The 25,656-nt window shown below is 42.1% G+C and overlaps 1 protein-coding gene across 2 annotated transcripts in view; it reads right to left on the bottom strand.

Annotated features, from left to right (window-relative positions):
- The window catches only part of LOC144763182 (amine sulfotransferase-like), a 370,815-nt gene that overhangs the window by 104,188 nt on the left and 240,971 nt on the right, over positions 1-25,656 (bottom strand). For both annotated transcript variants that reach the window (XM_078648528.1, XM_078648530.1), the window contains exons 4-5: positions 15,229-15,361; positions 33-127 (exon numbers count right to left, since the gene is read on the bottom strand). In XM_078648528.1, the coding sequence (XP_078504654.1) occupies positions 33-127; positions 15,229-15,361 (228 nt within the window). The remainder of the gene's footprint in view (positions 1-32; positions 128-15,228; positions 15,362-25,656) is intronic.

The raw sequence follows: 25,656 nt of genomic DNA, 5'->3' as shown, positions 1-25,656 counted from the left end.
ATTTTGATTAGTTAATTAATAAGATGACTAACCTTAACCATGTCTTCATACTGGAGAAAAAACATATTATAATCATCCTTGTGAGTGTACCAGCCTTTAACATGGTCAAACCAGGAGCTAGAGTGCACTGTTGGGAAACATAAAGGAATTAGCCGAATTAACACAAAATGTAAGTATACACAATAAACAAACTCAGACACCATGGGGCTCATTAGGATAGCGGTTTTTCCGCATCCTCTGGGCCGGCGGAAGCCACCGCCGGCCCAGAGGATGCGGAAAAACCGCAGCGGACCCACCAAAGACCCACCGCCACATTAGGATGGCTGGTGGGTCCTGGTTTCCGTCCGCCGCTTTTCCGCCGCGGTTGGCTTACAACAGCGGCGGAAAAGCACTAATATGGTGACGGTGTCTATCAGACACCGTCAGCCATATTAGGATGCACAGAAAGAAATGCCTTTCCACGGCGGATTTTCCGCCGTGGAAAAGCATACGGAGCTTCACTGCGGGGGCCCGTTGCGGGCCCCCTGGGTGAAGGGGGGGTGGGGGGTGCACATGGGGGGTACCTATGGTACCCCCCTGCAAATGTATGCAGCAAGCGGCAGGCACCGCGCGGTGCCTGCTGCTTGCTGCATACATTTGCAAGGTATGCATTTTTAACATTGCGGCGGGTGCAGCTTGAAGCTGCACCCGCCGCAATGTTAAAGATTGAGGATGTGACCGCCAGGCAGGCGGTCACATCCTAATTGCACTGGAGGGACCGCCGCTGCCCCTGCGGACGGTCCCTCCTCCTCTAGGGTGGCGGACGGACGCAAGTCCGTCCGCCATCCTAATGAGCCCCTATGTCTGGTCGGACTGAAATTATCTGTTGTTTATTGTAGCACTTGTGCCTAGGTTTTCTGAATTTCTTTACATTCTGAAGATATTTGACACTTTTGTAAAACAGACTACTTACATGTAAAACAACATCAAATAATATTTTTGGAACATGAGATCCTCAAAAGAATAAGCACGACCATTGTCATACAGTGTGAGTTTACAGAGTTCTATTGCATTCTTGTGCATGAATCTGAATATTTGATTTTCAGGTATTCCCGCCCACTTTGCTTCTCATCACTTCATAACTTACTCTCAAATACCACTTCTCACCCCCTCCATCTCTTAGTACTGGGCCCTGTCACACTCATCCTTTCTTATCCCCTTCACAGGTGACACATGCTCCCTCACCCACACAGCTCAGTCACTGGAGAAGCGGGGGCATCAAGAGACTGCAACTGGGCAAATAACACAATGGAGATTGTGACCATTATGAGTAGCTACAGCTCACAAACATGACTCTAGGGTACTCTTACACCATGTAGAGAACTGGAGGTATCAGACATGCAGGGTGGTGCAGACAACTATGGTATGATGCCACCACCTCTCACATAAACCTAGAGCTAGGGCACCAGAAAGCAATTGGCTATCAAATGCCTATAACATGACAAAGCTACAGAAGGTCAGTTTCACAACTTTGGGCCTGATTCAAAAAATGCACTTTGACAATCTGGACTATTCCTGTTGTATCTGATACATTCCTGCCAATGACTGCTAAGATAAAGTAGATTTTACTGACTTATTTTCATTCTCTTGCCTTATTTTACTGCCTGTCGAAGTAGGGGAGCTCTGTAAAGTCATGTCCTTTCTTACTTTGTATCTCGCTCCTACCTCATTTTCTTTTGATTCATCCAGAGAGACATATCAAAATCATATATTTTAGATTCTGCACATTCTAAGGTAAGCTATCACTGCGTAACAAACTTGTTTCACATTGATTGGCTGGCTGAGAGCCTTGAATTTTTTTTTTACGTTTTCCAATTTTTTGCAAATTTTCCTAAAGGTAAAATTTTTCATGTTCTTAGTAATGCAAGAGCATACCTTGGGCAACCTCCCATATATCTTCAAGTGTGGCATTTGTAGGCATGTATAGGCTTTCATTGTTCATGGGATGCCCACAGGCACTCAGAAGAAAGCAGCGTTTATCAATATTAGGAAACATTTAAAAAATACCGACTCGTGGCTTCTGCTCTGCAAGCACATGGCGTCTCCTCTCTGGCGTCTTCTTTTTGTTGGTGCAAATGAGCTGTCGGCTGATGGCTGCCTAGCCCTCTGTTGGGGGCAGTATGGTAGACTTGGAGTGCGAGCAGTGGGCGTCGCTCGCCCACCAGAAGCGCAGTAGTGCGCGAATGCAACGTCCCCGCGCCTGGCCAGGCAATTCTACCATGTTGATGAGCTGTGACTGCCATAGAGCGCGCGCTCCTGCTTGCTGAACCCCATCAGACTTATTTCTGCGTAGAGCTCTCTATGCAGCAATAAAAAGAATGGATACGCAGTGTAAATGCCATGAAAGCCGGAGCTCCAGCTGTGCACGCCCAAAAAATAAATACATGGGCTCTCAGGGGCAGTTGCTGACCAGGAATAAACTCGAAAACGAGTGTGACGTGCACAAGTTATGTCGAATGTTTATGCGTAGGGCACTATTGAACAATTTCTTGGCCCCCTAGCACTGCCTTCATGTCAGAGTTCTGAACAGACATCAGAGTCAATAGCATGAGTCATTCGGTCATGGGTTTGGTAGTGTGCTGATCTGTCGGTCTGCTTGTGTGATACAAACAAGTCCCTAATGAGAGTCTGTGTGGGTGACCACACCCAGGTGCCTGGAGGATGGCAATGGATGTCTGAAGTTAAAATCACTGTCATCAAAATCGTGTGTTTGTACTGAAAACAACGTTGCAGGGCTCTAAGGTTAGTGGGGTTTGGCCTTGTGATCATCATATGCTCTCATCTTGTGGTGCACGAGTCATGTGGTAGTGTGAGGCTTGTCAAATAGCATGTGTGTGTGCATGTGATGAGGTGGTATGAGGTCCTGGGTGCTTTATTCTGTGATCTGGTTAGCTTGTACTTACTTGGGAGAGGTCAGTGTGGTGCGATGCTGATGCAGTTGTTTGTGTGTTTGGATGTTTGGGGGAAAAGGTTGCTAGATTGTACTCACTTGAGAGAGGTCGATGTGGGTGTGTTGTCGGTCGTTTTGTGTGGTTGAGTGTCTTGAAGAGGAGGGTGTAATCAGGTGGAGGTATGATGTGCCCAAAACATGATTCTGTAGAGAAGAGATTCCAAGTGTGTCTTTCCTGAACCCATACTCAGTGGTTTAAGCACTAAAGCAGTACTTGCATCATTCACATTAGAAGAATGTTTTGACATGTTGGATAATATTGTTCTGTGTTGTATTAAGTGATTACCTATTCTATAGTCCACAATCTGCCAACAGCATGGTCTGAGCGATAGGTTTTTTGGGTGATTTACCAAATGGTTACTACATATATCTGTCTATCAGGTGATTGATAAAGCACAAACCTACACCCCAAAAGAGGTCTCTTGGCACTGAGAACTTCTGAAGGACAAAAGAAACATGAAATTCTGGAGGCTATGAAAAAGGAAGTCAGAAAGTCGATCGTTTAGCATTTTCCTAACATTTAGGAGGTTCTCTTAGTTTTAAATAGAGGTTTCAATAACGGACCCCAGTCGGATTCGGCTTGTGTCAATGCAAAGGTGGGAGCTATCTTTTGATAAGTCTTTCAAATCAATGGTTATGTCCTATTTAATGACCTGTGGGGTTAAGGTTTGTCTGACAAGTGAGACTGAAGGCTTTACTGATTGTAAAAGTGTTGTCTACTATGTAAGACCAGTTATTTGCCTGTTGTGTGGTTCTGACTGACTCTATCTCAACAGCCGGCCGACCTTCTGCTCACCTACCAATTTTCAATAGGCCACTTTGTTTCTGTATAAATAATAATATGCTAAATTTCTATTTTTGGGGGGGGGGGCAGCCATGTTGAATGTATTAAGTGTTGTGTTTTCTCTTATGAAAAAGTATATTTATCGTTACAACTACATATTGTGAAGCTAAAGTGCTTACATTCTGGTGTTTTTCAAAAAACGTATTGTTCCAACGCAATGGCTATTGTAATAACACAATTGCGCAGTAGTAAATAAAAAAATTTACTCATCATAATATAGTTTTATTATATTCTTTATAACACAAAAGGGCTTCACATAGTAGTAACACCGTACAATTACAAATGAGCAAAACTAGAAAAAAATCAAACATGGAAATAATATTGATTATTTGTCTGTTACAATTGCAATGTGTATGGTTTAATGTTCCAGGTTTGATATAAATATTATTTGCTGTTTTGGTAGTTTGCTATGTTGTGAAAAGACTCCTGGCGTCCTGCATTTATTAGTTTTCTTTCTTGTGGTCAGTCAGTTAGGTTTTGGTTTTTAAAACATAATATAAAAGGCATTGTCATTTACAATGCCAATAGCTCAAACTTCCGTAATTGCGAGACCTATTGCATTGCAAATGCTCGTCCTTATTGTGAGCAAAGAATGAAAGACAAAAGAGTAAACTTTTATGTACTCGGGAGAGAGACACACATCGATTTTTAAAATGGTGTCTCTACCCTGCCTTCTGTATCAACTACAGAACTTCCCATAAGATATTTCCCCACACTTTTTCCGTAAATTGAATTCTATTCTTATTACATTTCTCTGGGAGGATGGGACTTATCATATCGCCCTCAGCAAATATTTTCAATCCACTTATTGTGGAGGTATCGCTGTGGCGGATGTCGAATCCTATTACTGCACGTCCCATCTTTTGATTATAAATAAGGCTCCAGATTTTCCATTTTTACTGATCTTTTGAAAATAAATACAGACAGAATACAATGTGTTTCCTACCTGTATTTAATATTAAAAGCGGAATACAGAAAATTGGGCTTCTTGTGAGTGACTCTCCATGCTTTCTTTCAGGAATTCCTGGCCAACAGCGGAGCAGATAGACAGCATGAGGAGGTAAAAAACAGGATGAGATTTCCTTAATACAGGCATATTTTAATGTATATCTGAGTATAATGGTAATATTTGCCGGTTGTAGTAGTGTTTTTATATTTGGCTGCTTAATTTGCTAAAATCCAACAGGCATCGAAGTAGGAGTGCATGGTCATCTGTTAAATAAATGTGGAAATTTACCATTTTAGGACTAAATTTATCTCAAAATTCACAATACATATGGATAAATACCAATAAGATGGCCAAAAAATAAATATGGATAAATACAGATTGAAATGGTAAGAAAATAAATACCATAAAACTGGGTACCCTAATTATAAATAATTGGTGTTACGACCCCTCATATGCGTCTGAGAAGTGGGCAGTGGGAGAAGACACCCCTCTTCTCTCCAATCTATATTGTAGGGGAAACTGTAATGCTCTTCCCCCGGTGACGAGGGTAATCTTGAATCAATGGCATGATTCTCTCCAACAAATGGGGTGGTTGGGAAGGATGGCGAGTGGAAACCGCTCTGGAAGGGCATTCTGATATCACAGGTGGTGACATAGGAGGGCTTTCACAAGTGGGACCTGATTGAAATTTTGACCATGGAAGATGTTATGAGTGGAACTATCATCAAATCTTTTCAGACACTGCAGATGGAATATCAGCTTCATCAAAGCCAATTTCATGGCTGTCTTCAACTTCACCATGCACTGGCTCCCAACATCACTACCCTGTCCGTCATTCCCAAATTTAATCCACTGGAAGGCAAACTTCTCATAGGTGATTTAGGGGACCAAAAGGTCATGAAGATTTAACAGACATTGCTCTCCAATCACCCTGACACATTCAGCGCCCTCAAAGAGTCGTAGGAGGTCAATTTAGGTGCTCTGAAATATGTGTACTGGACTGAGGCGTTGAGAGCAATAGCAGCGAGACTTCGAATGATCTAGTTTAAATATCTCCACAGGTTTATTTCATGTGCCATGGGCTCTGGCGGATGGGGGTGACTCCAAGCATTTGGTTTACGTGGGGGATGGTCCTTTCCTCCATACGATTTGGGACAGGTCGTCATTGGCTTGTTTCTGGCGCGGAGTGACCCCGTTTGGGTACATATTAGGCAGCAACACATATAAACGTTTGATATTGTTTTTCGGTCTGACTATGGAAAATCGGGACATTGCACAGGAGTGGAATGCCATGACTCCCCAGTCCCTGGCTGTGTGGACGTTGTGAATGGAGCTTAGAGGTGGTGGTATATTAAGCAAGAGGCTGCCCTCAAAGACACCCCAAGTTATGGCAGGCATGAGTGGACTATTGGGGCATAGAGCTGAAACCCAGTCCGTTCTGTGCACCAATTGATCTATGACAAGGTTTAGACATTCACGGGTTGATAGAGGGTTGAGTTGGTGTGGGACGAATGCTTTACTAGTTGACCTAACTTTGTATTTAATTGACAGGCATTGTGTGTGGTAGGACAATCCAAGCAGGAATTTGTTTGTTATGCCTTTTTCTTTCCTTGTTGTTATATTACTGTACGTTGGCCTTTGAGGCCTTGCATCTTGCATAAAATCAAAGTCCATAAAAGTGGTTTAAATAAAAAATAAATAAACTAAAGAGATAGCCACAATGTGCTCATAAACCCAGTTGAAATGACCCAATGCTCTATCCCTGGCGTCGGGGTGTATTTGACAATATGATTATATGGTTTTAGAATACTGCAAACAACCGATTCATTGTCTCTAGAGTTTCTGTTCTCAGGTTCGAATTGCCCTATCTGAGAAAGAAAGTGTACTCAGCAATCTGATCTCCAACACCACAGTGGTGTGCTGGAGGCTCCCTTCTGAAACAATGCTAATCACTGCAAGAGTGCACAATGCCTCCTGAAGCTCACCAAGTTGTTCCACCTGTACATCCCATCTCCCACATTCATCCTGGTCCAGGACCTATTTTGATAGGCCAGCCCACCCTGATGTCTAAAGTGAAAAATGTATTGCCTGCATCTCTTTGACTGCAAGATGAAGCCACGCCTTGTTACCTGTTTCTCCTTCTAAAGTGAAAGACTGGCAACTTACTTCAGGGTCCCTCTGTGGACCTAGCCATCCTCCTTTCCTACAAATCTCCTGCTTTCACACATCTAGTGCAGCATCAGAGAAATGTATATTAGTGGTATCTTTTCAGCGTCCTCGTGATCCTTCTCAAGAGAAATCCCATTAGCCCCTGAGTTCCAGTTTCTCTCACATTTATCTCTTCAATTGCTCTTTATGGGTCAGTATGGCATAGAAAGTGATGAATTGTGGGAGTGGCAAGACTTCCATGCTCATTAACTTGGGGAGGAGAAGCACTGTCTCCAGAGTGCCTATTTTTTATATGTCTGCTTTAATAAACATGTTTTAGACTTTAAGTAGGTATGAAGACATTGCTTTTCTTTCACACATTTCAGAAGTGGCATGCTGGACAGACATATGCATTGCGACATACTGACTAATTGCAAATCCTTACCATAGCATAGGGAGGGACAATGCTGTGGCATGGATGTATGATCATAGGATGGCAGCCCAGTTCCTCTAGTGGTCTCTGATCCGGGGGATTAGTAGTCAGACAGAGCCATAGCCTCATCCCACGTAAGGTGGGCAGCAGGGGAACTGTGCTAAGTAAGGGTGAAGCACTGACGTTTGCATTACCCGGCCATTCTTAAGAGCTGTGTCATCTCTAGAAGAAAGAACAAGGAAGTAGGGGACATGGGAGGCAGGTGAAAAGAGTATGCCTTAGTAAAAAACGAGGATTGATTGCACATTATCTGTTGAGGGCTGGGAACTTGTAACTTTACCAGTAATAGGCAATATAGCTGTTTACTCACTAGCACCTATTACGGAGTGACAAACATTAAATTAGGAAGAGTACTTTATTGTACATCTCGTGAGAGCCTCTCAGCCACAGCAGCTGTGAGAGATCCTCCAACAACAACATTCCAACCGTCACCAACAGTTCTTATGGCAAAGGGAGATACCACATAAGGTAGGAAGAAGGGGGAAGGAGCACAGGGAAAAAGAAGGAAGGCAAATAACACTTACAGTATAAAAGTAATACTTTATGGGGGCGTGGCTTGCGCGCCGCTGAAGCATGGCGGGTCGCGCTTGAGCTCCGTAGCGAGGGTGTCCCGTCGGACTGTTTTCTCCGCTTCCTGACTGCCCCTGTGTGCGGAAACGGCAGCCTTCTGCAGCGGAATATGCTGGGAGCTGTTTGACGGCGTTTTCGGAGCTTCCTGACATCAGCTGAATGCTTTCTTTGCTGAGCGCCTGTGACGCCTGTTCCTCTCACGGACGGCCGCCATTTTCGCGCTTCTGACGCAGCTGGCATTTTTCTCCTCAGAAGTGCCGCTTTGGATACATTATTTCCGGTTGTGGTGGCTGTCCAGGACATTTTTTCTAAGATGCCTCCAGTTGGTAACATTTATTCCCTTTTCCTGCTCTTTTCTTGCTGCTTGGCTGGATACTAAGTTGCTCCTGCGCTGTCGTTTTTTCTTCAGTGCTGCTATCCCTGGCTGGTGTAGAGCTCTTTCTTAAAAATCATTGCTATGCCCTCCTGCTCTATTTGTGGTTCTGGCATTACTGTGGTGTCTGCCTGCCCTGCATATAAGTCCGCCGCTAGTATTTACTTAGCGCCCAGTGCGCTCAGTGTGCTGTCTTTCTTTTTTTGGGCACAGACTGCGCAGTTTTTGTTATTCTCCTCAAGTGGCTGCGCATTTTTTCTTGGAGGCTGCTCCTACATGGCTGCAAATATGGGTCGTTCCTCGACCAACAAAGAGTCAAAGGATGCTGGCACTTCGCTTAAGAGGCTTAAGGCAGTGTCCCCTACGCCTGAGTCGGTTCAGTCAGATACTAACTCCACTCTGGACACAATATTAATGCGCCTTAATGAAGTGCATGATATTGCGCAGTCAACTAAAACTAATACAGATTTACTGCAAGTGGAGGTGTCTGCTATTAGATCTGACTTCAAAGCCCTCTCTCTTCGTGTATCTGCTACGGAATCACGAATCAGCTGTGCAGAGGATGGTATGCAGAAACAATCCAGATCCCTAAGCCACTTAGAGCGTTCAATGGCGGCATTGCGAAGAGATCTCACTGAGCAGGAGGACCGTAACCGTAGATCTAACCTACGCATTTTTGGTCTGCCGGAAGATACAGAGAAATCATCTTCGTCTATGATCGACTTCTTATCTCATTGGCTTCCGGACACCTTACAAATCTCATTCCAGAGAGACTTTGAGATAGAAAGAGCACATCGTGTTCCAACGTTTCGATCTAAATCAGCAACCCAGCCAAGAGCAATAATTTTCAAGCCGTTGCGACATCAACATACTGAACAGATTCTTTCTCATATGCGGAAAGCTAAACAGGTCGTCTGGGAAGGTCATCGAATTTCCATTTCTCAGGACTTTGCCAGAGACACGGTTATAAGAAGAAAAGGCTTCCTTAATCTTCGGAAACGTCTTTCTGAGATGAACATTCCCTTTTCGTTTTCTGGTCCGTTGAAGTTTCGCATTACTTACAAAGGGCGTTCCAGACTTTTCGATGAACCGGCCGACTTAGCTACATTCCTGGACAATCAATTGGAGATAGAGATGGAGATTCAAAGAGCGACATCACATGTTCCTGGTGCCTCGGGCACTTGAAATGTCTCCTTGTGTTTTCTTGGTGATGGTTTTCTATATGCCTGAGTTTTCTCCTTGCTCCTCTTGAGCTTATATTTTTCTCTTGACTTCCACCTCTGTTGCTGAAGTTTCTCTGTTCTCCTTGTGTCCGCAAGGTCTTCTTTGAATATCCCTCTTCCTTGGATTTAGTTTTTTTTCGATTTCCTTCTGTTCCTCTTTCACTTATTCCTCTTATTTATTTTTCTATAGGTGTTCCGATCTTCTATTTTACTCCTCTCTCTCCCATTTCTCCTTTCTAGACTATCTTCTCTTTCCTACTCGTGTTGCTTACTCTATTTCTACATGTCCGCCTCTCTTCTCTTTATCCTGGGTACTGCCCTTGTTGTTTCTCTTGTTTCTCTTTCCTCTCAATCTTCATTTCAGGTCCGTTTTTCTTTTCTTGATTTTTATCTATTCCTAATAGATATCTTGTTTTTTTTTCCTGATATGTGTCATTTTCTATCTTCTGGACTTTTATTCTCATGTTTTCTCCTTTTCTTCTCCTATATGCTTATATGTTCCTGAATGCTCAATTTCTGTTACTTACTGTTTAATTTATACAGTTATAGCTTGTTCATTAATTACATCTTTATTTCTAGGATATACATGGTTATCTGCATGCATTCATCTATTGTTCATGCTTTACCACAGTGTTTTGTCTCTTTATTAGATCGTCTAGTTTTATTACTTAGTATAATTATATTTCTTGCTAATGGAGTAATGACTCATTGAGACTGTACTGCTTTTTCATTGCACTATGATATTTTATAATATTAATCTGTTACTCGTTGATACTTTTGCTTGTTCCCAGCTCTCATTTACATGCCATCAGCGTGGTATATTATTGGGGCTTTTGTTATTCATTACTTTTCCTCCTTGTACGGGTCCCTTGCTCGCCTTTCCACGTTCTCCCTAGTATGAAGTTGGTCTTTTTTAGGCCTCCCCTCCTGCTTCTGCTTCTTCTCTCCCTTCTCTCTTTTCTTTTTTCTTCTCTTCTTTCTTTTTTTCTTCTTCGGATTCCCCACATGGATTCTCCCACTTTGTTCCTTCTTTTTTCTGGGTGGTTTTTTGTCTCTGTGAGGATGATTGCTTCTCTGTTGTCCATGGCGTCTTTTCTCTATCTTTATGTACTTCCATGCCGGGTTTAAATGTATTATCCCTTAATGTTAAGGGATTGAATCATCCGGTGAAGAGGTCGAAGATCTTAGATTATTGTAAGTCTCTATCTTCTGATCTGGTCCTTTTTCAGGAGACCAAGGTCACTGCCAGAGAGGCAGTATTTTTGAAGAAAGAATGGGTTTCGGATGTTTGCTGTTCGGATGCCTCGGGCAAACGGAATGGGGTTGTTACATTAATTTCAAAAAATTCTGGCTTGTCTATAATATCTTCTGATCATGATTCTGAGGGTCGTTGGTTGCTATCTAAACTGTCGGATGGGCATCATGATCTCTATGTGATGAATATCTATGCTCCTAACGTTGACGATCCGAATTTTTGGAAATCTGTTACCAAAAAATTGAATGACACCCCGCATTCTGGCAATCTGATTGTTGGCGGAGATTTTAATTTACCAATGGATCCTCTTTTAGATAGAAATTCTGCATTTCAGTTTCGGCCCCCTAAATCCCACAAACAAATGCTTAACATGTGCTCCTTTACTCACCTTCAAGATATATGGCGTCTTCACAATCCCACTGGTAGTGACTTTTCTTTCTTTTCTTCGCCTCATTCTTCCTTTTCTCGTATTGATTATCTCCTTGTCCATTCTTCTCTTGTTTCATCTTCCTCCTCTCCGCTTATACATCCTATTTTGATTTCTGATCACGCTGCGGTTACTTTTACGTTATCATCCTTTGCCCCTAAATCACATGCTCGTTCCTGGAGATTGAATACCGAAGTTTTGCATGATGTATCTCAAGTTAATGAATTTTCTAAGGCTATAGACACTTTTTTCCATGAGAATGACGGCTCTGTTTCTTCCCCAATCGTCCTCTGGGATTCGTTTAAATGCACTTTCCGTGGCCAAGTTATTAATTGTATGTCAAAAAGGAATTCTGCTATTAAAAAAGAGCTCACAGATTTATCCTCTGAAATCAAAACTCTGGAAGCCACTTTCAGACACTCTAAGGATTCATCTTGTCTACAACTAATAAAACAACTGAAATACAAATATAATACTATTGTTACTAAAAGAGCCCATGTTGGAGTACAAGCGCAAAAATCCAAAAATGTATTGTTAAAAAATCGAGCTGGGAAAATTCTGGCGGCTACACTGAAATTCCAAGATTGCTCCTTTAAGTCCTCGCACATTTCTTCTATTACTGACCACTCGGGATCTAAAAAATTCCAAACTGATGAAATACTTGAAGTCTTTCGTGATTTTTATAACAAATTATATACTCCTTCTAATCAATCCTCTTTTGATCATTGTCGGGATTTCTTAAAATCGGTTCCGGTTCAGTCGGTCTCTGAGGATGATCGCATTTTATTAAATAGACCAATCTCCCCTGAGGAAATTGTTACCGCAATTAAAGCTACTCGCTCTGGTAAGGCCCCAGGCCCTGATGGTTATCCTATTTTATTTTATAAAACTTTTCTCCCTACACTTGTTCCCAAATTACAATCTGTGTTTGATTCTTTTCTTCAAGATGGGTCTGTTTCTGGTACTGCTGCTGAAGCAACTATAGTAGTGATCCCAAAAGAAGGGAAAGACCATTCAGATCCCCAAAACTTCCGTCCTATTTCTCTTCTTAATATGGAAGCTAAGATCTTTGCTAAAATCCTGGCCAAAAGATTGGAAGCCCTTATCCCTCATCTTGTTCATCCTTCCCAAACCGGTTTTGTAAAGGGTCGTCTTGCGCGAGACAATATACGCACCTTTTGTCATATTCTTGGTGCAGCTAAGCGATCTCGACTCCCTGCCGCGGCCTTGGCCCTTGACGCGGAAAAGGCCTTCGACAAGGTCTCTTGGCCTTTTCTTCGAGCTGTTTTATGCGCTCACAACCTTGGGGACTCTTTCATTAACATGGTAATGTCCTTATATTCCCAACCTAGAGCTAACATTAGAGTTAATGGGGCTACATCGTCATTTTTTAATCTTCGTCAGGGCACTCGACAGGGTTGTCCTTTATCTCCACTTTTATTCTTATTATCTATTGATCCTCTTCTTCGATTAATTGACTTACACCCAGATATTACAGGTTTTTCATTCGGATCTAATTGTATTAAAACTGCTGCTTACGCAGATGATGTTCTTATTTTTTCCGATAATATACCCCTAGCAATACCTGCTATTTCAAATACCATTTCCCTCTTCTCATCGGTTTCAGGTTATACCCTAAATAGAGATAAGACGGAAATGTTCCCTCTCAATGCCTACTGTTTCCCTTCGCATATGGGTTCTGCGGGCTTTAAGTGGCAGTCTACACACCTGAAATACTTAGGGATTTACTTTTGTTCTACCCTTTATGCTACTACTGCCTATAATGAATCCCAGACTCTCCTTAAAGTGCGGCGTCTTTTGGACACATGGTCTCCGAAACATATTTCCTGGTGGGGTCGCCTCCAGACTCTCAAAATGATGATCACCCCTATTATAAATTTTGTTTCATCCATGCTTCCGGTTAAGTTATCAGATTCCTTTTTTCGCGAAATTGATGTTTTGACGTCTAAATTTCTATGGAACGACAAACGTGCTAGAATTGCATACAAATTTATGCGCCGGCCTTGCGATATGGGAGGGTGCAATTTTCCTGACTGGGACAAATACCAAACTGCCTTTTTGGCCTCTCAAGGTGCCTTGTGGTTCTCTCCTCCATCTCCTAATGTTCCTTCTTGGCTGCTAATAGAACAGGAATTAGCATCTCCTTTGCCTATTGCCTCTTTTTGCACCACATCTAATTTGCATATCCTGTTTTCTCGTGCTATAATTATAGATACAATTGCGGCGGTCAGGAAAATAGATAAGAAAATGGCAATTCCTTTACATAAAACTAGGTGGACGTCTATTTGGCGGAACTCTAAATTTAAACTCGACATTACTCCCGTCCGCATGTCATACTGGGCAACTAAAGGGATCTCTCTTGTTAATCACCTTTATGGCGCTTCTGATGAGCCATTACCTTTTTCCACCTTGGCTACGAAACACTCTTTAACAAATCTTGATTTTTATACTTTTCTTAAAATTAAAGTGGCTCTTGCTAAGGTACGTCTTCATCCTACCTCTTCTACTGTTTCACTTTTTCATATATGGATTAAATCTGGTCACGTTGCCTCCAAGATTTATAAATTTTTATCATCTGCTTCACTACCCGCACAGACGGTTGCTCAGCAAAAATGGTTACACCATTTTGCTCCTGACATTACGGATCATATTTCCTCAGATACTTGGCAACTGATTGGTAAACTCTCTCTTCGCAATAAAATTGCTCCATCTTTAATGCAGTCTAAATTTTTCTCTCTCAATCTCCTTCATTGGACGCCCGTGCGTCTACATTCGCTCAATCTTAAAGATGACAATTTATGTTGGAGCTGTGGATTGTTGCCGGGCGATTTTCAACATATGTTTTTTGGTTGTTCCCTGCTTCAGCCTTTTTGGAACCTCATCCATAAACATCTCTCTCTTATCTTTGGTATTGAGTTCCAACTCTCTTTCCCTTTAATTTTATTGGGACCACTGGCTGCCCCTACTCCTCTCCCCTTGGATCCCATGGAAATACAATTGATGGATCTTCTTTTAACTGTTGCGGTGAAAATTATACTTATGGAGTGGAAATCCTTTTCTTCGATTTCCTATCATACATGGTGGGCGTGGGTTCCCTTTTTGCGCAGCGCTCACGTTTCAATTGATCATGCTCATCTCTCTCCTTCTATCTCTAGTGGGGTTTGGAAAGCTTTGGATGATTATATGGATCTGTCATCAAAAGGGTTGGTTGCTCAGTATCCTTTTTGATTTGTCTGTCTCCGTGGTTTTATATGAGTTTATACGATGGGTTACTCCTGTGGGAATCCTCCTTCTTCCTTCTTCTCTTTTCTTCCTCTATCCTTTTTCATCTTTCCTATTTCTCTTTCTTTCTTTCTTCTTTCTTTTCCTCTATTTCCTCCCCTGTCTCTATTTCAAAATTTGATAGTGATACTTTTGTTTATTGCTTTGATGATAAGTTTTACCTAATCGGTTTCTGTATTATATAATACGTTGCCTTTACTTTTATACGCACTTATTTTGTTTACATCTTATTTTTTAGCCCCTGATTGGGTATTTATCTTGATTCAATTGTATCACTTTTGTTGTATTTTGCTCCTTATTTTCTTTGACACTTCTTTATAAATAAAATATTTTGAAATAAAAAAAAAAAGTAATACTTTATACAATTTACAGCCCACGTAATTAAAATATGTATAACTTGAGTCACAGGGTAGTATGGAAATTTGCAAACAACGACAGAAATGTCAGATAAAATGCAAAATCCACACTTCACTGTAAATAGATAATTGTAAATCAAGTAAAAAAGGCTGCATTCTCTTTCAGAATCAATGTGCATATGTACATGAAAGTATCCTCATCCTTTAAAACAAGGTTAGATTTGTAACTCGTTTTCTTCCTGTTGAAAAGCTGTCCTTCTCTTACTCATTATTTGAATATACAGCATGCGTAAATTACCTTTTCCTGCCAGATAGTTCTCAAAGAATTCCTCCCGCTTTTCAGACGGCTTTTCTTCAAGTTCATTTAACATATTCATAAAGTGATAGAAAGAAACCAAATTATCTTTAGGATTTCTAATGACATAAATAACCTGTAAAAAATGTAAACAATGTTAAATATATAAAAGACGAATTAGTTCAAAACTCATAATGTATCCTTTTCATTTTAGAAGGCTTAGTGATTAGAATGTTCCGTGAAGAGTTTTCTGTCACTTACAGGGCAAGTGCGCAAATGCTGGCAGGACTGTCTCTACCCTCCGTTCAAGTTTGATAAAACCATTTCCATTAAATAGGCATAACAGTAACTTCTGTCTGTTAGAGTGCTATGAAATAACAACAATTGTATGTTGAAAGAGAGTTATTTTATCACCAGGATATTTTCAGAAATAATCAATAGTAGACAAGATCATAAAAAGATGTCTTGGGATGTCCAAACCCAAATCTTTATACAAGAAGCCAAGGGAAGTAGACTTTAACCAAGCAATTCCTTCTCCACCCAAAATTAGCACTCTGTGTGCAGAAGAACAGGCTAGTGAATTCCTTAAAACATTCCAAAACAGTATAATTCGCAAAATGAAAGTCTAGAGGTAGATATCGCAAAATGGAATCTTGATACTTCTTAATAGCTATTTTTAAGGAATCGCTATTTAGAAATCGCAAAATGGAATGTATGTAGAAAATCGCTTTTTTTTAGCGATTTCTTAGTCTTCCTTATTTGCGAAATCGCAATTTGTGAATTCGCAAATAAGGAATAATTTCCCATGCATTCCTATGGGCCAGGAGGCAAAAGGCTTGATACATCTACCCCCTAGTTCCAGCAGAAAAACAGTTTTCCTAATTGCTCTTGGTTTGGGGAGTAGGTCTCAGCAAAATTTTGTATATAAGGTCTGTAATTTCCTAGAGCTTTTGCAAATGTGGTCTGCCTCACCGAAGCTTATTATAGACCGAAAACCTGAAGGGGTTTTTTTGAGCTCTCTACATCCATGGGACAATGGTCTCATATGAACTCTTTTCGAAGTTCAGAGATTTAGGGCCTGATTTAGATAATGGCAGACAGGTTACTCTTTCACAACGGTGATGGATATCCTGTCCGTCAAAATATAAATTCCATTATTTCCATTGGGATTTATATTTCGGCGGATGGGATATCCGTCACTGTTGGGATGGAGTAACCCATCCACCAAGATCTGAATCAGGCCCTTAGACAAACTTAATGAAGCAGCAGTTAGCAGGTTTTTCAAGATTGTAATAGAGTGGGACCTGCTTGCCCAACCGAATCTTCAGTAAACTTTTTAGGAGACGGAGCAGAAATGTCTATGTCTAAAAATGAAGCTTATTGTATTTTTATGGAAATTTGAATATTTTTATGTTTACACCTTTAGGAGAAAATAAAAGTCCAAACTAAGCTGATGTGCCAGAAAAAAGTTTCATTGCCTTTTGTTGTGCAAGCCTAAGATCCAAATGGAAGACAGTACAGACATTTGGATTTGTGTAAGTTCCAAATTCAGTAAAATAAGTCTAAAGAGATACTTTAGAAAACATTTAGGAGAAGAAGCTAGAACTACTTAGGGGGATTTGTGCTTTTTTAGACCATAAACATTGTAAAAATGAGGCCACCAGGATTACAAGATCCTCGCAGGAATTTGATGGTAGAAGATATAAAGAGGTGGTTATTTTAAGAGATGAAATGGAAGTTAAAGTATGTAGCAAGCTTGACACGGTAATGCTGCAATTACTTACTGGTAATAGCATTACTCTGAGTCCTTCTCTCGCCCGGATGACTCACTTATTGAGACACCTGTGCCTCCAATCACAATCTTTTCCCACAGATAAAAATCCCTCCCTCCTCCATACTTCCTACTTCCTAGTTGGACTAGCCGAAAAGGGCGGGAGGGAGGGCCTGAGTCATCAAGACGAGAGAAGGACTCAGAGTAATGCTATTACCAGTAAGTAATCCCAGCATTACCCCTTTGTCCCTCTCGCCGTGATGACTCACTCATTGAGATGTAACAAAGCCAAAAAGAGGCCAGGACAACCACACAGAAAATGCAAACACAAAGTCATGCCACAAGCAAAAACAAAGGACAAGACGGAAGCCAGCACTGTGGATACCAACAACTGCAACCACTAGACCTGAGAACCGCAATGAGACTCAAAGGGAGAAAGAACCATCCTAAACGACAATCCAACAGAGTGCCAGCAAGAAGCACCAAGAATCCTAGCCATGGAAGCCAACAAGCCACAAGGAGACCTCCCCAGGATTTCCAGCAGAGATGACAAGCTGAATTAGGCGACCTGAAAGAAACCACCTGCTAAAGGCTAAAAGTGAAAGGCGAATGCACCTCGGATGGAACCACGGGTGATAACAAAATGCAAAAACAACAGTTGATAGACAGAATGCAGAACAATGTCATACATTCACCCCAGTACAGAGATCTGAGCCTAAATTCATTTTTTTTTTGCTCACCACACCACCCTAGTTCAGACATGGCCATATGCAAATCAGCCTTGACCCTGTGCCTCATGGGAACAGTCCAGTCCGAACTGCCAAGCCATGTCTTCATTGGACCGGAATCAAGCATCCTAGGACCGGTTTCTGGCTATCAGCCGTCATCAGCCAGGATAGCTTGATTCCAGTGGCATGGAGAGCCACCCCGAGTGGGACAGGTATGCTCAGAGGTGAGACCCGTGCTCTCCACACCACTGGAAAGACTGTAAAGGGGGGGAGCGGTTTTATTACTGGGGGCTGGCACTGCAAAGTTCCTTGTATATCCAGTAGTTTTCAATCAACAATAAAGGCAGCCTCACTTCATATTCAGGTGTGGTTCACCATTGTCTGGTGACTAATATACCTGCTGGAGCGAGATGCGAATTTTGAATCGTCTAAGGTAGCAAGCTGCGGCCATACTGAAAAACTGTGAAGTGCACAATTGTCTCAACCAAATATAAACCTATTTTGACTTGTACTTAGATGATTGTCTATTTACGTACTTATATACTATTGCGCGACCACCTCTGATGTGTATGTAAAACGTACCTTTTTTCCCGAAGTTTTGTCCTGAATTTTGACCTTTTGTCCTGAATTTTGACCCTTTGTCCTGAATTTTTACACTCGCCATCCTGAATTTGCACCTGTGCCAGTTGATCACCCTAGTGAAGGAAGCGGCACCACCACAGGAGACCAAGAAGCCAGACAAAAACACCGGAAGAAACACAATGAGCTGGCTAAGAAACAATAAAGTCACCAGGGGCACAAAGCAGTGACGCAAACGTAGAACAAACCTGTCCATCAGACTCCCCAGGGGGACCAAAAAGCAGAAACACTGTTAATTGCACCAAAAAAGTTGCAGGACTCAGACCCAGCATGAACCACTCAGGAAAATGCCAGTACCCGAGGCAGGGAAACAGAAAGAAGAGGGACCTGCCATCGAGCACACAAAGCCAAAAGCAACATCTAATGCGCAGCATAAGATACCTGGTAGACAATCATCTGGACGCCGGCACAGAAGAAGAGACAGAGGCCAACAGACCCAGCAACAGCAAACCTCCCTCACAATGGGACCGGAATCCAGAAAAGCCTGGCAGGAGGAAATCAGCACCCGGGGCCAAAGGAGGTAAGTAAACAGCAGGCCCATAGGCCAAAAATCTGCCAGTCAATGGAACGCAGAGAAACAACGGCCACACTGCAAGCAGGAAAAGAGATGTACCACAGGTCCTGGCCCGCGGAAGATGCCCCAGCCTGCATACACTTCAATGTGGACGATGAGCAAGTGAACACAGAGACAACATTGATACAAGAATGCAACTGCAGAAGCCGCAGTCCATGGATATGACATCCCATATGACACGCCCAGGAAACAAGCCAACAAGCCAGGGAGACACAGGGCAGCATAGGAAGCCACGGCAAAAGGGTACACAGCACCAATACAGCAGCCACCCAGAAGAAACAAAGTTAGAGCCATAGAATACATAGACAATACAATTTGACCATCCAGATCAGGACATCCTACAAACACGCCCCCTCCTGCACAGCCTCCCCAAGGAGCAAACCTACGAAGCCGTAGGGAAGGCTGCCCTGGGAACAAAAGCAGAGGCCACGAAAATCTCCATCAGGCCACCATCCGCCGCACGAACCACATGATCCGAAGAAAAAATCCCCAGGAAGGAATGAAGAATAGCCAAGAAGAGGGGCCAAGAAGGAACCATCAGGCCAGAAAGTGGCATCAACGCCACCCTCCCACTCCAATTTACAGGGGAAGCAGGAAAAAAGGACCATTGCCAAACCATTGGGGGTGAAACCCCCACTACTGAATATCAACAAGAGAGCCATGCAACAGCCCACACCCGTTATTGGTGAACACAACAGCGACCACGGCAGGAGCACAGTTGCCTACAGAGACACAGAGGTGGCAAAAAGCAGATAAGGGTGCCAATAGTAGGCACAAGGACCGCCAACAGTCCTGGAATGAACTACTCACCATGCACCACAGGACCCACAGGAATGGACACAGCTGAAGAAACAGAAGTGGACCAGCTACGCCTAATTCCATAAAGCATAGGCATGGAAAACAAGGCCAGCGCCGCAGCAGCAACACAGCCATGACTCCAACCGCCGACACTAAAACCAACACTCCAGCCAGGGCACCACCAGCCCCCGAAAATATATGGATGATGCCACAGAAGGCACCGGATATCAAGGCGTGGTGACACCAAGGCCGGACACTCAACACAACCAAAATAGTCCAAGACCTGCACCACTAGGCAACAGGACAGCAGAACAGAAGGAGCACAAGGACAAACCACAGATAGACTGCCGAAGTATAGCATAGCAGGCCGGGTGATACCAAAATCGCGCTGCACATCCTGCCATGCTGCAAGCAGAAACAACCCCAGGCCCCGCTGCAAGCACAAGGAAGACAACCAACCACTGATGAGCTGAAAGGAAACGACCACGCAGGGAGAGCAGGTACATACACCAACCACAAAGAGGCCCCCACAGCATCTTGCCACCAAAACCAGAAGACCATGCCAGAGAGGTACAACTCCAGGCTATCTCTGAGAAGGGGCGGATAGGTTAGAGGAAGGGCGACTGAGGGGAACAGCATCCACACAGCTGACGAGCCCTAAGAACCACCAACACAAGTGCAACAGCAAGTGTGGCAGAGTAAAACAGGGACCCCCAAACACAAAGAGTCAGCACCAACCACAGAAACTGGGCGGGAGGGAGGAGCGGACATGGTCAGGGACTATTGTCACACCAGGCAAAGAAACGTATTGAAGAATGCCGAGCATACCCCAAGAAAGATTTTCCTGGCCCACAAGCCAACTCAGACAAAAACTCTCAGAGAAGACACAGCCATCACCCCACTGCGTCCACCAGAGGCTACCAGCAACCTGGGATACACCAGAACTATGCCACTGTCACAGGCACAGCGGTGCTGCAAACCAATAAGTGCACACCAAGGCCACAAGAAAGATGCACCCGGTCCCTATGCTCCAACAAGCAGACACCACGCCATGAGCCACAGGAGCAAAGCAGCCCAGGAGACACAGAAGTATGCTGCATATCCTGCCGCACCACAAGCAGCAACACAGCCACACACACAACCCAGCTGGAGGAAGGCACAACAAACCACCTGCTGGATGAACTTAGCCATGGCCACATGCCACAACCACTCCAGACAGGGGAATGCACCGCAGACCACCAGCAGGGAGAAAAGTTGGGAAAAATCATCCCCGTAAAAAAGGAAAAGTCAGCCACACCAAGTGCAGACGTCCCATGCGCCCCAGAAAACAGACCAGCCAAGAAGTGCTGATGATGTACCAGGACGAAGGCAAAGAAGCCCACATGGCAATGCAGGGGCAGGCCAGAGTGGGACAGAACACACAAACAGAAGAAAGAGCAGCAGCACTGCACAGTACACCGCAGGACACACCTGTGAGCTAACTGCACCACACAAAAAGGCTGCACCACAGGCCCTGAGGAGGAAGTATGCCGAAATGAGCAGCGGCAACACACAATCCGGCCAGAAGCATGTGGCCAGAAAGAAGGCGCCATCCGATCTGCAAGCCCCCTCATGGCCCACAGGCCAGTCAACAGCAGCTGATTATACATGGTCAAAGCAGAGCCCATCAGGCAACTAGGAAGCGCTAGAGCTCGGTCTCCCGAGGCAGGCCATTCAGAAAAACAGAATCCCGAGGAGACACTGTCTTTCCAGCAACATGTACACACCCACAAGCTGGCTAGAGTCATGCACTGCAGACCTCAGTCCAGGTGGCATGAAAAGGAACCGAGGAGGAGCCCCTGATCTGCTGCACCATCGGCAGACATGCTCGCCCATTCCCTTACCTACAACACTGGCTCCCACAGCATGCCACAGATTAGATCACGGAAGCCGGTCACCACAGGCACAATTGTGATTGGAGGCACAGGGACCTCAATGAGTGAGTCATCACGGCAAAAGGGACGAAGGGGTAATGCTGAATTTGGTGTAAATTAGGAGAATGTGGAGGGAAACAGGCTGGCTGATATTAAAACTTTCTACCATTCCAAAAAGAATAATTGCCAGCTATGCTGGCTCCTGATTCGGTGTTTGACACAAGGTCATTTTGTACTCAATGTTCTAGAAACTGGTTGTTTATTTTTGTTATTAACCAATATTGATTGAGTTTCCATTTAAGCTTCCACAAAAAAGATTCATTTAGCAGAAGCTCGTTCATGTGTTCCATATCTTTCACCAACACAAAATTATGTTCTCCAAAGTATATACGTAATTGGTTTGATTCCTAGGTGACAGTGAAATTGAAAGATCCCCCATAGCAATTAGCTGCCAGCTTATTGGTAAATTAGTTCCCGCTTGTCATAATCACCTGAAGCACACAGCCACAATTCTGATACTCAGCGTACCAGTTCTGTTTTATTTTGCTCCCGAGTTATCTATATTACTGAGCAGACTTTGGGCCTCATTACAATGTGGGTTGGAAATGCTCCGAACAACAGTCGGATTCTCCTAAACGTGTTGGAACCTATATTTCCAAATGAGTTGGAAACATGTTTGACAGTCCGATTATGATGGAAAGGTAAACTTTCAATCAGTCCGAATCGGTTCCGATCGGCATTCGGAGACTCCGAGTCAGTTGAAGCCGAATCATTCAGCTCTATGGACAGTGTTTCCAACCCACAGATTACAATGTCGGATTCGGACAGCGTTTCCAACTCAGTCTGTCCAACATGAAAATGCTGTTGGAACCTGACTTTGATAGCCCCTAGTAGGCCCACCTTCACCCTGGGGACTCTGGTTAGGGGCTGTGGGGGTACCCAAGGGAACCCCCTTTCAAATCATGCACAGTGTGGCTGGCACCATGGGGTGCCTCCGACAGGGTGCAAGGTTTTCCACAACCACCCCTTTTTCAATGGTAGCCTGTGTTGCCCAACAGAACACAGGCTCCCATTGAAGTCAATGGGAGCCTTTTAGAACGGAGTTCAGAAGCATCATAATCGGTCGTTTCAGACTTGCCGAACTCAGGTCTGTCAGAACCGATTCTGACAAGGAGTCGGTCGGGGTTTTCTTCCTGACGACATCATAATGAGGGCCTTTATATCACAGAGTTGTACACGCATTCACAAGACTTTAGGACCATATGGAAATGCATTGCCATTTTTAAACGATTCTTTAGAGTTGTGGGATTTTCAACAAAATGGTGGCTAATATTTATCCTGCATTACACCACACTAGGGACGAGTGCACCAAATAATCTTTCTGTTTTGGGCAGGAAGAAGGCATCTGACATTTTCATTCTCTGTTTGATTAAGGACAGCAAGCCATTTAGAAAGCTTGCTGAATCAATATTGCATCAGTTCAACCAAAGTTTGCAAACATGAAACACACAAAGTTGATGGGAGGAATGCTTGCATTTTTTCTGAACATTGGCAATTGCTAGAGATACCATCTCAACCCCCAATTCTTTAGCTCATCGAACTGTCACATGACACAGTGTTTCAGTTGACAATGTCAGCCATACATTTCAATGTTAGCAGTGTAACTGCCTTGACATTTTGAAATAAGGCACACACCGATACCTGATAAAGATGGCCTCGCTGACATTGTAAGGGGAATTTGCTCGAACAAGGGGAACCCTTATTTTTCTATGCAACCTTTCCCGTGAAATGCACCTATGCTGATGTATGCTGTGTATGATTATAGGCTTCATTGTGATATAGAAGGATTATCTGAAGTTGTCCAGGAGCAACCTAAGGTTGTAATCCTTGGTGTGAATTAATGGGAAACTTGCTTGGGAAAAATAACATAAAATATTGTAAAGTGATCCTTAAGAGAAGTAATCTCAGTAATTGTGGCCCTAAAGAAGCGGGGCTTTCCCCATAAAACGTGCAGACTGCTTACATACAAAAATTAACTACTAACATCAAAATGGATGGCTGACATTGTCACCTGAAAGACTATCATGTGACTACCATCATAGATACCATAAGTAGGTTAATTGTACTTTAATGGTTGATGTGCAATTGTCTGTGAGACATAATGTATGGAATAATACATTATTTTAATGATATTTATTGAGGCAATAGAATGTTTAATATTGAACTTTTCAAGGTTTATAATATATCCTCTTTGATTCATTTGCAATACATCTAGGAAACTGTGACCAGTTGGATTTTCCGGTCTTAATCGCGTTGAGAACAGCAGGGCACCAGGTGACTTAAAATCCCACATTGATCCTCAAATGTGTTAGCTCTCCCACTCAAGACTTAAAGCCCTCTTCAGCCAGGCCCAAATACTAATACTAAACAGACTGAAACAAAATAAACAATTATTCAAAAGGGATACCCGCCTTGAAAAGGGTATTTAGACAAAATATAGTATTTGTAATATAGACTGACGCAATTATCGAGCTGAAAATATCGTAACACAGAAATATCAACAGCAAGAATATTGGGGACAAGCATTTATATTTTAAGGTAAGTAATATTGATTTTTAATTATTGAAGTCATTAATATTATTGCAAAAGTATAGTTGTTTAAAATATCGATTTTTAAATTTGTGTTATATATTTTGGTATATATTTAAAATATGTGTGATGTATATTTATATAAGTATTGTTTATGTTTTTTAATATAGGTGTTACATTTTTAGTAGTAATAATTTTATTTTAATTACATTTTGCGATATTTAGTTCTGTCGCAGGTTGTGGGTTTATAAAGGGTGGGAAGTTTTAAATGAATGAATATTTGTGAATTAATATTAATTAATTTATTGAGTATTAGTTATGGTCATTTTGTAATTCTTTTTAGGAGTGGGCTGGGTTTATAGAGGTAAAGAGTGGGAAGTAATTTATTTTTTATTAATTAATAATTAGTTGATAATTAATAAAAACTGATCATTCATTTTGTTAATTATTTAAATTCATTTTTTGGGGGGGGGGTGGGTCTATGGGGTAAAAGGAGGGAAGTAATTTATTTTTAATTAATTAATAATTAGTTGTTAATTAATATTAATTAATTGATAAATATGAAAATTGTGTAATTTATATTAGGTGTGGGTTATGGGATTTATAGGGGTAAAGGGTGGAAAGTAATTTATTTTCAATTAATAAATAAATAGTTATAAAATAATATAAATTAATTGATAATTAAATATATTAATTGTTTACCTGTTTTCTGTGGGGGTTTTGGGTGTATAGGGGAAAAGGGTGGAAAGTTAATTAATTTCTATGGATTTTAATTTGATTGCAGTTGTGGGTTGAAAGCTTTATGGTGCTATATGGTTCGTAAGTAAATAAACTAAATATGAGTTATAATTAATGGTTTTGGTAAATAATTTCTAAAGAAAAATATATATTTTTTATTTTATTTAATATAATATTTGTAGGTATTTGTGATATGTATTTAACATTATTATAACTTATATTTCTATTTTAAATTTCAACATATTTATATATTTTTTATTTACTTTGTTTTTAAAATAATTTTATTTTGATGATGATATTCTGTTTGTTTTTAATTTTGAACTGATTGGAGTGGGAATAGTGATTTATACCCCTCCGCAATCCAACACTTTTCCTAATGTTGTACTGACTGGAGTGGGAATAGTAAAGTTTATCCCTATGCTATCCAACACTTTCCCTCCTGTTGCACTCACTGGAGTGGGAATAATAATTTTTACCCCTCCGTTATTCAACACTTTCCCTACTGTTGCACTCACTAGAGTGGGAATAGTCATGTTTAACCCTCTGCAATACAAAACCTTCCTTACTGTTGCACTCACTGGAGTGGGAATAGTAATTTTTGCTCGTCTGCATTCCAACATTTTCCCTACTGTTGCACTGACTGGAGTGGGAATAGTACATTTTTTCTCTCCACAATCGAAC

This window comes from Lissotriton helveticus, chromosome 6 (assembly GCF_964261635.1).
Source record: "Lissotriton helveticus chromosome 6, aLisHel1.1, whole genome shotgun sequence".
Lineage (NCBI taxonomy): Eukaryota > Metazoa > Chordata > Amphibia > Caudata > Salamandridae > Lissotriton > Lissotriton helveticus.
This window is presented reverse-complemented; position numbering and strand designations above follow the sequence as displayed.